This window comes from Mycetomoellerius zeteki, unplaced genomic scaffold (assembly GCF_001594055.1).
Source record: "Mycetomoellerius zeteki isolate Tzet28-1 unplaced genomic scaffold, Tzet1.0 scaffold39, whole genome shotgun sequence".
Lineage (NCBI taxonomy): Eukaryota > Metazoa > Arthropoda > Insecta > Hymenoptera > Formicidae > Mycetomoellerius > Mycetomoellerius zeteki.
Genome location: NW_017257381.1, coordinates 183,640 through 200,130, shown reverse-complemented (window position 1 = coordinate 200,130; position 16,491 = coordinate 183,640). Strand labels below are relative to the sequence as shown.

Below are 16,491 nucleotides of genomic sequence, written 5' to 3'. Positions count from 1 at the left end.
CAACAAATGAGCAACAAATAAAAATGTTAGTTAGAATCGATTCCGCTCATTTTGTTCCGCTAACTTATAAGACGTCAGTTACGCCAAAACATTGTGCGTTGACCTACGACTACGACTCACAATTCGCAACTCGATTACGACCATTATTGTGCTGAGGCCCTAACTCTCCTACTCAATATACATCGTACTTTTAAATTCCAAGCTGCGTTCTTCTATGTTGTTGTAAAAATATTTTAATTCTTTACTCTTCAATGTTCGTTCTGCTACTTCTTTCACTACCTTTAAGCTTGCTGTCTCTCGATACATAGCACATGCGGTTAATTAATTTTAACTAATTTTCTAGCTTTAATTTGTAATATACTATATTGCTTACTGCTTTCACTGCGTGATTCTGTCTAAATCATAATTCTATTCTTTGTCATTTTTAGCACAAAATTTACGTGCTTCACTGATTTGATCTATATCATTTATATTATACTTATTGTCTTACTACATATATTTTTATTATTCAAATGAAAACGTTACGTCTATTTTATTTCTCTGTTACATTTACGCTTGTAATCTCTTTATTTATTGTATTTTCAAATGTAACTGACGTCACGCAAATACTCGTAATTTTCTTATTTGATTGTAATTTTGAAATTTATTTGATATGTATCTTTTATGTAGCTTATCTGCTATTTTCTAAATATTAAAGTCTAGGTTTCTAGGCAGCATTATGCTGATATCTCACCTTTTGATTGTTTACCATAAATAATACCAGAATATATATAATTTGATTGTTTGCTTGCTACCATAATATTCTCTGTCTTTCTTGGTTTTCTTGTAAATTGTATGCACATCAATAAAGTTATCATTATTATTATTATTATCTTAAATATAAGATCTGACTATGAATACCGACCTTAGACATAAATTTCGTAACACCGAGTCAATCGCGGCGTCACGTCACGCCGCCGCGCCGCGCACCGCGCTATACATATGTGACCGTACAAGCGTGTCTCGCGAGAATCATTTAAATTTGCTGGGGCAGACAATTTTTAGCTGGAAGAAAGACATGTATACATAGACATATCGTGGAATTTTTTCGGGGGGAGAGGGTTTTCTATCAACCCAGGGATGTTCCTTCGGATGTACCATGCACCAACCAGAATGTGGACCAAAAAAAAAGGATTTTGCGATTGCACTGCAAAGAACGTCACTATACACCAATTTCGTTGTTGTGACATTTATAACAATTTTTAACGTTAATGAATTCCATTTGAATACTTTTACAGCTTTTAATATCTCCTCGTATCTCATTTTGAAAAGGAAAAATGTTATATTTCGTATATCATGTAACTTTTACTAACTTTTTAAAGAAAGCATGGGCAATACAACTACTACAAACAAAATATTTAATTCTTTAATATTGTTATTGTTATTATTATTACAAGCATTACATAACTTTTACATAAACGTTCTGTATAAGCAGAACAAGAATACTAAATAACGTAAAGTTCTCTCTCTCTCTTATTCTATGATACTTTTTCAAAATTAAATGATTATAAATTAATTACAAAAATAATTACAAAAATGATTATAAAAATATAGACCAGGCAGGTGCAAGAACTCACTGAGCAATTGTAGTACTGAATATATTAATTATAGCGTATATTCTGTTTTTCGAATCAAAAGTTTTACGAAAATTTTCCTTATGTACCTACAGCATATTCTGTTAAAGCTCGAACTAATGGAAGTATTAAAAATTATATGATCTTATAACGAGAAGAAAAAAATATTTTATGCGTTTACAACAAAAAATTTACATAAAGTCAGAAATAAAGTTATTTGTTTTTACAATTACGAATGAAAAAGAGGGATTTGATAAAGTACATCACTAATTGTCTAATTTAAAATGAAATGTTTTTTTTTTTTTTAATAAAGCAGTGAAAAATTACTGGTACCGACCGATGTGAGTGGATGTGTGCTATCGAAATATGCGTTAACGGGTCATTCCAAAATAAAATAATTAATAAAAAATTTCGGGGGGGTTTTGAACCTTCAAAATCACCCCACCCTAGATACGTCCATGCATGCACATATCGTTGAAACGATACATCTCACATACGCGCATTAATATGCAATGCGCCGTTCGGTGCGGTTCGCAGCAGCGCTAGCGCAGCTGTTTTTCTCGATATCACTTGTTCGACGATCCGCCGATACCTTTTTCAACGTAGACGCACTTCGACAAGCTATATGCGTACATACGCGTAGCTCAAAAGCGATCGTTGCGCCAATCGTAATCGCGCTTAAAATAAATCTGGCGATTGAGGAGAAGCAAGACACGGAAAATTCATGCGCGTTTAAATAAATGCGGAATTCCGCGAAAAAATAAACACACCCGTCTCGCTGACGATTTACACAATGCTAATATCACGATAAAGTTCTCAATTAATGATAAGTCTTATCGCGAACGCGAGCTACAATCTTTGAATTTTTAATGAAATTTCCATCACGCATTTAGCTCATTCTCGGTATCGCGCGTTTCTTTTATCGATGAAACTGTTTATTTATATATTTGACAGATAATTATATCAACAACTCTCATTATCCAAAAACTAAATAACAACAATGATTAATCCATCGATGACCAAATTTTATCGCATTATTACGTATACTCTCACTCGAAAATGAAAAAGAAATGAACAAGAGATGGATGAACTTTTTAATAGAAATTCGAGCTATGAACGTAACAAAAAATACATACTTAGATAACATAATTAATTAGAAATGGAATTTTGCAATGGCTACATAAATTTGTTAAAAAAAATTATCAATTGTAATTCTGAAAGTAAACTTTTCAGATATCAAAATTAGTTAGGACAAAGTACATATATATTAAAAATTTTAATTGTGTATGTTCACTCTGAAACACGCTTATAACTCAATTTCGTAAATTTCATACAAGACAAAAATCTTTATAGACAAAAAATATAAAAACAAAATAAGAGATTCTTATTTTCTTATTTTCTTTCCTTTTATCAAATCAACTATATCGCAACTGACCTGATAATGAGAGATTCAAGCAATATATTGTGGCGCATTATACCGATTGCAATAGCCGAGACGAATATACAACGTCGCGTATTTGCATTGGCCAAGGTAACTGCCGCTGTTTCATTGCATAAGTTGGCAGATTACGAGAAACGACAGGTACCTCGCGATGACGCGCGATTTTCATCTTCGATCCATGAACGGCATTACTCTTTGCCTCTGATTAGGATTACTATTTCTGAGTCACAAGAAGAGAGTTAAGGCCCGTCTACAATACACGTAGTAAGCTTGGTTTAAGAAGTAAGAGTAAGAAATTGACCAATCACAGTCGATTGTAAAAAGAATAATCGACTGTGATTGATCAATTTCTTACTCTTACTTCTTAAACCAAATTTACTTCGTATATTGTAGACGACGCATTATATCTGACATTTTACGAGTTACATATTAAATTTCCGACTTTCTCTTACTATGACTGACGTTTTAACATGTTGTCATCTCATTAATGCGACAGTTGAAAATTGGCCACACCGCAGCGCGCAGGGCTAAAAATGAAAAGGTAGTAAACGCCCGCAAAACTAAACCGATATAACTTGTATAATCTGTAAAATAATTTTGTTATGTTATGCATCGTTGTACTCATTAGAACAGACGCTACAACTTTCATTATATTAAGTATTTACTTTATCGTGCAAAAATTATACATATCTCTCTGTTCTCTAATATAAATAATTTTTCTCAGTGATCACTATGATTAAAATAAAGTTTAATTAGAGCCGTTTAATTTGAAACCATATTTATTAAGTCTACCTCAGTTAGTTTACGATATAAAAAGGTGTTGCCACTTATATAAGGACACCTTGTATATGTGTATACAGCGTGTCTCAGAGAATATTTGGGACTATTTTTATATGCGATTATATTTTATATGCAGCGGACTATATTGGGTCGGAAAGTCCTCTATAATTTTTTTTATTTTTGCGACAATTAACAAGTTATTAATTATTAAAAATCGCTAGCCCAAAAATTAATCGGGTCTACCGCCGAATACAAGTGCACGGCGAGATGCAGCTTCGATCGAGCTTGCTAGGCACTCGGAGAGTTGTGTATTACTAACGGCAATGGCTACTCAGACGAGTTGGATCCTCGCCCCCGTTCTGAAATGTGATGTGATAATTGTATACATGTACATGTATATGTATACAAAAAAAATTATTTTTCCGCTTAAAAAAGCGATTAATTGACTTTTTTTCTTTCGGTAAGTAACGATTATCTCGTGGTGAATTTATGATAGATTTACGGATATAGAAACTTATGAAATTATAAGTAATATTTATATAGGGTTTTAATTCTGATATATTAGCCGCATTTATCAAAAACTTGATTTATTAAGTATTATTTACTATGTTTAAAGTAAATGAACTACATCAATAAAAACTTTGTATTGTCTACTACTATGAAAAAAATATTAGAAATCCGGAATATATTTATTTTTCGTATTAAAAAATAAACTTTTTGAAACCCTTGCATTTTTGCCGTATATCCCATAGGGATGGGATATACGGCTACTCATAGGGGGAGGGGAGGTATGTATGGCTCATGAAAAATTTACAAATAATGCACATAAATAAGACAGTAAAATGACACAATAACTTATAAAATGCGTTTATAAAGTTTTATTAAGGAATGAGAATGATAAATATGTATATGAAGTAATAGATAATAATTACAATCTTCCTACATATATTACAAGCGTTATGACATGAGGTACATGTTTCATGTAATGCGTTTATTGCATTTAGTGCACTGAATTCAATTTGCGCACTTTGTATGCTTTGGGTATATAAATCCCGCCTGCTAAAAATGCCGTATATCCTAAACAGATGGGATATACAAGACAACAAACTAAACAAAGAATATGAAAGCAAAGCACTTGTATTTTGCTATACATGCTTTATTATTCCTCTATACGTATGTATCACGAAATAACCACTAAGTCTTTTATACGCGTCCTACAGTAATCATTTTATGTAAATTATAATTTATGATGGCGCTACTTATTACAGTGATAAATACATCGATTCAACTCACAATAATTTCATTAATATTAACAGTAAGAAACTGGAATCATAATACAATACTAATATAATATAAAGGTATGAATAGTTCCGGGAAAATTACTCCCACTCCGTCTATTTTTTCTGACTTCTGCGACGTACTATAAATCCCAACAACGCGGCGTATTTGCCGGAGTTACCTTAATTCAAGTAACTTATAGCATATATAATTTGTATGTGTGGGTATATTTTTTGTATGTACCCACACATACAAGTTATACATACTATAAATTACTTGAATTAAATAAACATTTCTTATTTCTAGGGATGCACCGGATATTCGGGAAATATTCGATATCCGGCATTATCCGGCACTTTTTTACCGGCTAGCGGATAGTCGGATATCATTAGTATCCGGCAAATATCCGGCTGAAATTTTATATTGATAGTCATGTCATTAATGCAGAATTTTATACTTATCAGCTAAATGCACAGTTCACCTTTTCTCTTTTTCTTTTCACGTTGGCAAGATAAAGAAAATTATATCGCTATTTTTCTCCTGCTGACCTTTTTTTGGAAACCATTTTTCAAATATCCGGAGAAATACCCAGTATCCAACCGGATAATTGCCCTACTGGATATCGGACATCCGAAAACAATGAACGCCGCATACCGATATCCGGTATCCAGTAATTTTACAATCAGATGTATCCCTACTTATTTCAAATATTTCGTAAGTTCATGTATCCTTAAGGTAGTACTAGCATGAAATTATTTTCTTACGAATGTGCTAAAATTTGAAATACAAGTAAGTTGAAATGCTCTCTGTGTTTGCGTGTAATTAGAAACATATTAACCGTCTAGTTTTTGAGATAATTGCAATTAAAATATGCAGTTTTAACATATGATGCATATACGCAACTCAAGTTTACGTCAGATTTTTAATTATAGCATCCATACTATTCTTAGGATTATTACAAAAAACGAGCACGCGATGGAGAAAAATGAAACGGATATTGTAAAAAAAGATAATAATTTTTGACCTTTTAATTAGGAAAATAGAGCCGCGAAAAGAAATGCAATGTTTCGATTTTCTTTGGCATGTTGCGACAACTGAAGGGAATGGTGAGGAGTGGAGGGACGACCAGCGAGCATCTGACAGCACCGACGTTAGGCTGCGTCTAACTGTATTCATTTTCTTTCCGCGTATATGCGTGCGGCCTTGGACAGGCACAATCGAAAGTTTTCTCTTTGGCGGGAGTAAGGTATCGCCACCGAGCGCGTGCGCGCGCCGCGACAGGATCTAAATTTTTGGACGATATTGTCACGCTAGTACTACCTTAAATCTGTCATAAATTCATCACAAGCATTATAGAATGTAAAAAATATGCACATGAAATTTTCTTCCACGTCAAATTAGACTTGTTATACGTCGATTCTTAGACCTCTACATAAGAAATGTTTTCATCAAGTTTTAACCTCCTATTGCGAGAAACATTTTTTATCATAATTTCTTTCTCTTTTTCCTAATTCATGAAAAATTATGCAAAAAATCGATAATGTTCTATTTATAAAGAAACATACTTAGAAATTTTTAGAGATTTTTAGAATACAAATTGAAATTTTTTTTAATTAAAGAAGTTTAAAATTGTCAATATTTAAGTGAAATTATCGAGTGACTAACTCCATTTTTTTTGTCACGATATCTTCCCGACATTATTCACCTCAAATTATTTCAGATTTTTTTGGAAATAAGTGTTAATATTAATAATAAATTGAAATAAATAAAAAAATAAATTGAAAACATGATATTTTCTCACATTTTTGGGCAGAAGTGTAACTTATTTAGACTGATAGTCATTAAAATTACGGTAATTATGTGGATAAACGGACTACTCTCCAATGACCTTGACTTCGACATATGGTCGAGGTCATGTGTGACCTTGAACAAATTTTAGCTGTCGCTCGCCATTCGTTAAAAAATTATCAACAAAAAATTTCATAAATGTTACATAATTTTCTGACACCCCATGTACTGTATAAGCTATAGGAGGTGAGAGTGGGAGTCGTTTCGCGTAGAAGTCGTGCGCCCCCAAGCAGGGGGAGAGGTGGCGTGGGAGTCGCTTCGCGCGGAAGTCCTGCATCCCCAAACAGGGGCGAAGGTGAGGTGAGAGTCTCTTTAAGTGGCTTCGTAGAAAGCCATTACGTAAGCATCGTAAGCAAGGAAGGGTATAGAATAGTCTTTAATATTATATATATATATGTATAGCAGAAATAAGACGTTATTTTTAAAACTTTTTTTGTTAATAACTTTTTAATGAATAACGAATAAAACCTGTCGAAGGCCACTGAGGATGATGACCTTGACAACATATGTCAAGATCAAGGACATCGGAGAGTAGTCCGTTTATCTGCATAATAAAATTGCAATATAATATTGCAAATTTAATGATAACAACTAAAAGTTTGCATATAAAATATTAAAATAATAATAAGAATCTTATTTTAGACCGTAAATGTGAGAAACACAATCGATAAACTACACTCAGTCAAAGAAAAAGCGGTACAGCAGAAAAGTTGGAAAAATTTCCAAAACTTCAATTGCTCGTAACTCAGTAAATAACTATGATACAGAGGTGTTCAAAAAATGAAAATAAAAAAGCTTGAAGTCCGTACTTTCAGAAACTTCTAATGCCGATTGAGTGACATCAATAATTTTCCAATGGCCGATAGAGTGAGAATTTACAAAATTGACAAGTAGAACTCCTGTTTCCGGAGTTGCACGGAGTAAAGCAATTGACGCAGCTTAATGGGATAAAAAGGGCGCAAAATTTTAAAACCTCCCCTTCAAAATGCGCTTTTGCGAAACGCGGTACAATAATTTTTCGCCAAGTTATGACACTTTGGGAAAAAAAAAACAGTTTTTTATGTGAAATAATGATGAATTTTTTGTAATGCTGCCATTATTAGCTCAAACCATAGCAATTCTAAGATGGATTGTTTGAAATACACAGAGATAAGGACCCTACGGTTCGTCACTTCTGCAGTAGGTACAACAGATCTTCTTAGCGATTAGTTATATTTAATTACAAACATATACTCAAATTACAAAAATAGACGTTTCGATCTTCAATTAGGCCATCTTCAGTATATAAGAATTACAAAAAAAAATATTTTTATACGCAAAAGTACGACTAATCTAAGTTTATTAATCTTTTAACATGTCTAATTATTACGTAAGAACGCTCGTTCACTAAAATTGTTTTTCCTTTTTCTTTATATTGATGTTAGTCCAAAGAGTTTCGCATAATATCCAAAGAAATTCGTCTTTTATTACAATTTTTCGATAGTCCAAATGTACGTAATTCGTTGTTAATTGAACGCAAATTTTCCAGATTCTAATGATTACAATTTCTTAATTAATTCAATTTAAAATTCTTGTTTCGAGTTATAAATTATAAAAATTAATACCTGTGTTCCAGTCAACTTATTAGAATTAACATCGAAAGTAGATAACTTGTTGTAATAAAGAACTCGTTCAAATGTTCTACCGACTTCTCATCATGATATACAGCTTTATATACTCAACATGTATCGAAGGAGAGGGTAAAATGGTATTATGTAGGGGGAGTTATGCTAAGCAACGGAAAGTATGTCTCTGGTAATTTTTCTGTATCACTCTGCTTGTTCAGACCATCAATTTGTTTTTTAATAAAAATCATTTCCGTGATTTTTTTTTTTGAAAAAATGATTCTATATCTACTACCTGAATGTTATCCTAATTTATTTTGTGACCACATTCGATCTGATGCTGTGATAATACAGTGAGAGAATCTTTTGGTTTTTTAATATTAGCTTTATGTTCTTTGATTCTCGTTTTTATTTTCCTTTTGATTTGACCAACATAAAGAGAGTCGCAATCAAGACAGCTTATTTTGTATACCACATCACATTGTTCCATTTTTTCTAATTTATCCTTACCTAATTTTATGAAACGGTTTAAAGTATTCATAGGTTTATAAGCTACTTAAAAATTTTTTTTCCGCTATAGTATTAAATTTGTCAGAGATTGTATTCATATATGGTATTGTAAAATATTTTTTTCTATTGTGATCAATGGACTCATTATCGTTAACAATATTATTTTCATATAAATTCTTTTTACTAGATAATTTTTTAATTCTATTATTAATTGTAGAAAAGATTATATCAAGAGGATAATCATTAATTAGCAGAATGTTTATCATGGATTCAATGGTTTTTTTGTAATATTCAGGATGTGAGAGAAAAAAGAATTCTATCAAGAGAGCTGCCCGATTATTATTCCTCTTTTGTGTTGAATTGGATGGTTAGATTTATAACTTAAATATATTCCTAAGTTCGTGGGTTTTTTATGTCAAATTTTATATAACCATCATCTAATATCACTTTAACATTAAGGAAATTTACAGAATCATCGTTTCCATGCTCAACTGTGAATCTCAGTCTATCATGATAAGAATTGAAATTATCAAGTATCTCATTGATCTGATTGTTCGGAACTGCTAATAAAAACATCTATTTTTGTAATTTGAGTATATGTTTGTAATTAAATATAACTAATCGTTAAGAAAATCTGGCGTTCGTGGTGTATGCCCTTTATTTTTCCGTTGTTAAATTTAAACCACATACTTTCTTTTATTGTTTAAAAAATGATGTCTTTTTTCTACTATATAAAACAGAAATTTTCAGCTTTAAAATATATTTTACAACTTTCCACGCGAAGCAACTCCTACCCCATCTCCGCCCCTAATCAGGGGGGGGAGGTGGAGTGGAAGTCGTGCACCCCTAAGCAGGGGAAGATAGGGTGACAGTCGTTTTACGTGGAAAATTGTACTTTTTGAATTCGTCCTCACATACCTCTGTCTCTGTCTAAAGTTATTTAACTCTTCATGTAAAGTAGGGAAATAATTAATAATTTTGACTGTTAATAACTTTTTAACGAATAATGAACAACGGCTAAAACCTGTTGGAGGTCACTCAGGGTCATGCACGGAAAAAACAGTACGGTTGGTCTACAAAGAAATCTGGTGATGTGCTAACCAGATTAAATAGTAAAATATGTAGCAACTATTTATGTGGTTACTTGAACCATAGTACAATGGTTAAGTTATGTTATGTTGTAGCAATGACATTTCACATATACATATTTTTAATTGTAAGCGTGGTGATTGTCGCTTTTGCTTTTTGAAATTATAACTTAATTTATATTATAGCATGATGTAACAAGAAATTAATTCTTATTAATAATTTAATTCTTATTACATCATGCTTTATAATGTCATGATTGACGCAATTATACGGATATATAACTTATCCATAGTAAATGATCCCCCAACCAAGTTTTGGTTATCACAACCAGATCGGACCTAACCACATTGATATAGTTGACACATCAAAGTAAATAAATCGTATCAATCATACATATTCCTATCACATAAAGATAACTAGCATGATGTTTCTATATTTTGCTCACAACTAAATATTTTTAGTTATGTGAACTATATCTTTTTTTTCCGTGTTACCTTTGCAACATATGTCAAGGTCATTGAGAGGTGCTCCCCTAATTAAAATTTTTATCGCTTTCGGGACATTGCGTGTCCTCCGCTTTATTCGTTATGCTAAAATTTTAGCAGCTAGTTTTAGATAGACAAATTATGTTCAAACTAAAATAAATAGTGGTGCACTAAGACTAGACAAGATGATATTTTTAAAAATATTGTCTCGTCTCGTCAAAATATTGAAAAATTAATTCTCATCTCGATATCGTTATCGAGATCGAAAATAAATTTTTTCTCGATTTCGATATTTTCGGAAATATCGATTTTTTTACAAATTTTTTAATTTAAAAAATCTCTGATTGGCTGCGTTCAGTGGAACACGACAGTTTTGCAACCATTTTATGATTATCTGTTGAGATAGAATCATACTTCTAGATCTAAAAATATAATCCAATCAGTGAGAAGAAAACTTCCAACATATTGCAAAATAAACGTTCTGCTGAACGCAATTAATCGGAAAAAAACAGCGTGTACAGTAGGTTGGCGGCGCGCATAGACATAGTATAATAAATAGATCAAGCATTGCCATATGCTAGACAAGGATATCAAAGACTAACGCGTATGAAAGGGAGGGAACACAATCTGAGTGTTCGTTCTCTCTCTAACAGAAGAAAGCAGGGGAAACGTTAGTAGGAGCATAATCCATAGACATAGGGTTAGCCCAGATCTACAATAGGTCTTTGAGCCATAAGAAATGGACGAATCACAGTCGCTTATTCTCCTCGCTTTCGACTGTAATTGGTCAATTTCTTACGGCTTAAAGCTTGAAACACCTATTGTATTGCTTAATACACCTATGTACATATACCCGTTTTCTAAAAATATTCTTATTCATTTGATATTCAATATTTTCGTTATTCTTGAACTGAGAATATTGATCTTGGAAAGGCAATATTGTCTCGTATCAAAATTCATTAAATCAATATTGTCTTGATATCGTCTTGATATCAAGACAATACGAGACGGGAATCTTGAAGTCTCGAATATTGCGTGCATCACTAAAAATAAATAAATAATTTTATTTACACGAATTAGTAATGCCTTTATTCGCGCATTTTGCATTTGTTATTCTCGTTGGAACGCGGACAAGTATTGTATAAGAAACAAAAAAAAATGTCAATCTTTTATATATATATCAATAAGATTTGCTTGTGTCAAAATCGGTGTCGAGAAAATTTCAATTTATTGAATAAACATAATAGTAAATAATACTTGATCACGAAGATATTCAAACGATTTAGAACATGACATAAAAGTTTCGGCGGTGACACTCGTCGCTTCTTTTGCACAGTCACTTTTGCACAGATCTCTTGAGAAATGTAATTATTTGGCTAATTTACTCTGTTTAACAAGATTGTTAAATTCACATAATTAACGAATGAAATGTGGCAAAAATGCAGGCCTGCACTTGCGGAGCATCGAGGAGCCGAGGATGACGGCGGAAACGGCGGGTCCTTGCGTACAAGGAATACAGGGAGTTCAGAGTGGCGTAGCGAGTCAAAGTACGCTGCAACAGGTACAGGATGGAAACAGTGACAGCGGTGGCGGTGGCACTTACTATTCCTCGACATCGACTTGGACGTACGATCCGGAATACGCCCGTATGGAGGCTTGGCTTGACGAGCATCCCGACTTCGTTAACGATTATTTTCTCAGGTAATCGATCCTTTCGGATTTGTAATGGAGTGGACAGATTCATGTTAGGTTCATTGTCTTGCAAATTAATTGATGGCTTTTTTACAATCGTTTTTGAAAAATAATAATTACAACTTGAAACAAATTTGCTTCTGCTGTGCTGATCTATGTTCCCCCTTTCTTATGTTTTTTTCGTTCATTTATTCATTTTTTATCACGATACTTTCCGAATTCTGCATGAGCTCGAAGAGTATATAATAAAAGTAGCACGCACGCATGCACGTACGCACGCACGTACACTCGCAAGATGTCACATTTAAAGCTTCGGACGCAATTATTTCCTAAAATATTCGTTATATTCCAAAAAGTGTTTCAAGTAGAACTTACTTCGTTACTAGAGGAATATCTTTTGATGGTCCACAAATCCTATCTAAGTGAACGGGCTTCCAAGATTTAAAGTAACCTTTATTCTTCTAAATGGAATCATAGCGAATAGTTTGGGAAATAATTACGTCCGAAGTTTCAAATGGGACTCTGTATGTGTACATATTATTTTACATATACAATATATGTATAGTATATGTGTATCGTACACATATACAGGGTGTTTGGTAAGTTTTGACAAAGCGCACGTGTGTAGATAGAGCGATCTAAACTAAATCGAAAAGTCCTCTACCATTTTGCAATTTTCGCAATAATTAACGAGATATTAATTACTAAATATTGCCGAATATTCGTCTTCAATAATTTTTTTTTCTTAAATACTATCAACTTTATAGAAAAACTGCAATAGACAAATTGTTTATTTTCTTCTCATAAAACACTATGAATTTTTTCAGAATTTTTTATCAACTTTTTAGTACTGCATTTTCTTATTTTTACCAACATGAGAAAATACGGTATTAAAAAATTCTGAATAAATTCTAAAAAAATTCCCAGAACTTTATGAGAAGAAAATAAACAATTTTTGTCTCTTGTTGTTTTCCTGTAAAGTTGATAGTATTTGAGTAAAAAATTATTAAAAACCAAAATTGAAAAATTTTTAATAATTAATATCTTGTTAATTATTGCGAAAATTGCAAAAGGGGTAGAGGATTTTTCGACTCACAAGGGAAGTTTCACAACTGTCCGGAGCCGATTTTATTCTCCATGAAATATGTAAATCTTAAACATGAAAATCTATGATACACGTATTTTTTTATACGTGCGCTAAGTCATGTTTAAGGAGTGAAACACCCCTTTGAAAAAAAACAATATTTCTATTTCGATCCGAGTATCGTCGAAAATATAAAAGATGGAAAAAAATTTTTTAAACAAAAGTTGTATGGTTTCAAGAGTACTTCGATGTTGTGAAGAAAAAAAATTTTTAATTTTTTTGTTTAACAATTGTTAAAAAAATACGTGTCTCTTAGATTTTCGTGTTTAACAACATATTTCATGGAGAATCAAATCGGTTCCGGACAATTGTGAAACTTTCCTTGTCAGTTTAGTCCGCTCTATCTACACACAAGCGCTTTGTCAAAACTTACCAAACACTCTGTATATATTATTACTGCTTTTATTTCCCGGTTAATAGGAAAGTGACACGGCAGACCGTCGACGTGTGGCTAGTATCACACGCAACGCCAACCTCGTCATCCAGTAGTTGCGTAGAGCTTTCGAGTCCAATCCACGCTGCGACTGGCAACTCGTCCTCCGGACGATGCGGTGCCGGTGGCTCGGGAGCCACGACACCGGTACGTAAAATCTCAGCACATGAGTTCGAGCGTGGAGGCCTTCTAAAGCCGATCGTCAACACGATCGATGGCACGCCAACCTTCCTGAGCGTATCAATGAGTGACGCGAGTCAGCCGGGTGGGCCACAGGTCGGATCCGGTAGTTCCAACCGCCCGCAAAGACGGTCGCGTCACGAGCTTAGGCACCTCGACGAAAAAGATCTTATTTTCGAGCTGGTAGGTTCTTCGATGGAATATATTGCTAGCCTCTATGTTGAAGAATCTAACTTCTGTAAGGTCTCTTAGGTCAAAGACATCTGCAATGAGTTGGATGTGAGATCATTATGTCACAAGATCCTACAGAATGTGAGCACGCTTCTTCACGCTGATCGCGGCTCACTATTCCTTGTCCAAGGAGAGAGAAGCGGCACCGCCGTTGCCGCCGCTGCTGCTGCTGCCGTCATCGCCAATCCACCAGCCTCTTCGAATCACGAGGTCGCCGCGAGCAATTCCAACAACGAAAATAATCCACAACGTAACGATCAATCTTGTTCGAGGAGCAGATGTCTGGTGTCAAAATTATTCGATGTCTGTTCAAGATCAACATTGATGGAGATGGAAAAGAAAGATGAAATCAAAATTCCCTGGGGTACCGGAATCGTCGGATACGTCGCTGAAAGTGGGGAACCTGTCAACATACCAGATGCTTACAAGGCAAGACATGGAAACCATCGTTTTATCGAACGACCTGCACTTATTTGTCTCTCTTTTGTATCTAATGAGAACGTGATGCATTTCGCACCTTTTTCATCGATTACTAATCATTACAAATTCTTGATGAATCATGATTTGTATACAGGATGTCCCAATACCTACTAGCACCTGAAATATCTATAAGGTGTAGAGAAAAATTTATATAACCAAAATTATGATGTAAAGAAGGTTATCATATGGTGATAATAATTTTCGTCCAGATGGAAGCGCTTCGGAGATTTCAAGGTCAACTTCGTTTTTTTAAATGGAATTATATGAATTTTTTTACACAATATGATTTCTCTAATTATTCTGCATAAAAAAAGTATTAAGATCATGGTATCGAAAAATCTGGAGACACGGTAGTGTCTCGGCGCTAAGCAAGCGCAGCGACACTACCGTACCTCCTTTACGCGAACTGGCGAGTTGCGCCGGATCGAGATTACTGGATCTCAATAACGGCTGTCCCGATCGAGTTTTAAGTATACACTTATCGATAACTTACACTCCAATTGTATTATACGTGCTCTATTTTTCCTCTACGTACCCTATAAGCGGAGATATTGCGACGCAAAGTCCGGATCTGTAACTTTTCAGATTCAGATACGTCATTGTCATCATCATTATTATGTTCGTCGACCACATTCCGCGCATTTGGTGTTCGTTTGATATTTTATACGTAAGGAGCGCTAGTGATATACACGATTAGCGAGCGCTGCGATCTGTACTACGATAGTGTCTCGGTCGAAAACAATCGATTCAAAACAATTGGATCGATAAAATCGGTATTATTAATATCGTTGACCCCACAGAATGTCTGTTTTTTCGTAGATGACTTTTAATTTATCGAGATCATCGTCGAGGAAATGAATTAAGTGTCTAGGTGTTTGCTGTGGAGGAAGTGGGAGTCTGGGTGTTCAGTAAGACACGAAATCATAGCAGCGGATCGCTTCTGATTGGTTTACGCGGTTATGTGATATGCGGCAAATACGCCTCATGGGACTCCAGCATTAGGATCTCTAATTCGTAACTTGCGTCAACCAATTTGTCGTATCAAATTGTATCAGCTATTACGCGTTATTCTAGTTGAGACGATTTGAATGGTCTTCGTATTCCTATTGAAGGATCTTTCTATTCCGATCCAAATGACTAATTCTTATATGAAATTTTTATATTACAATTCATTCAAAGATATTTTCCTTTCCAACCAAAGTGGTAGTTACAAATTCGTATCTGTAAAAGATTACCTTTTTAAAAAAAGATAAAAAAGGCGCTAAGCATATACGTGCTTCTCGAATAGAACCTAAGTGATACGTATCTTTTTATTATTGTAACTCAAATAGTAGCAGTTTTAATTTTTTTCAAAACTATTCTTATTGAAGGTCCTCTTATTTCAATCCAAGTAATGGCAGTTTTAATTCTATGTCAAAAATTATTACTCTTCGAAAAAAATTAATGTATCAGCATTTATGTATCAACAACTTGATTAAATAATCGCTACTTTAGTTGGAAGAGAAAATGTCTTTGAATGAATTGTGATATACTAATTTCATTTGAGAGGAATTTAAACCATTTGGATTGGAATAGGAAGATTCTTCAATAAGATATACGTATATACTTAGGTTTCATTGTATAAAAATTAAAGATAGTACCATTTGGATTAAGTAAATAATAAAGATAGTATCACTTGGGTTT

General features: G+C 33.6%; 1 protein-coding gene across 3 annotated transcripts in view; it reads left to right on the top strand.

The window, feature by feature from the left end:
- LOC108726159 (dual 3',5'-cyclic-AMP and -GMP phosphodiesterase 11) overlaps positions 1 to 16,491 on the top strand; it is a 64,177-nt gene that overhangs the window by 33,267 nt on the left and 14,419 nt on the right. For all 3 annotated transcript variants that reach the window (XM_018453567.1, XM_018453568.1, XM_018453566.1), the window contains 3 exons: positions 12,094 to 12,349; positions 13,905 to 14,280; positions 14,350 to 14,757. In XM_018453567.1, coding sequence (XP_018309069.1) covers positions 12,126 to 12,349; positions 13,905 to 14,280; positions 14,350 to 14,757 — 1,008 coding nt within the window. In that variant the 5' untranslated portion in view covers positions 12,094 to 12,125. The remainder of the gene's footprint in view (positions 1 to 12,093; positions 12,350 to 13,904; positions 14,281 to 14,349; positions 14,758 to 16,491) is intronic.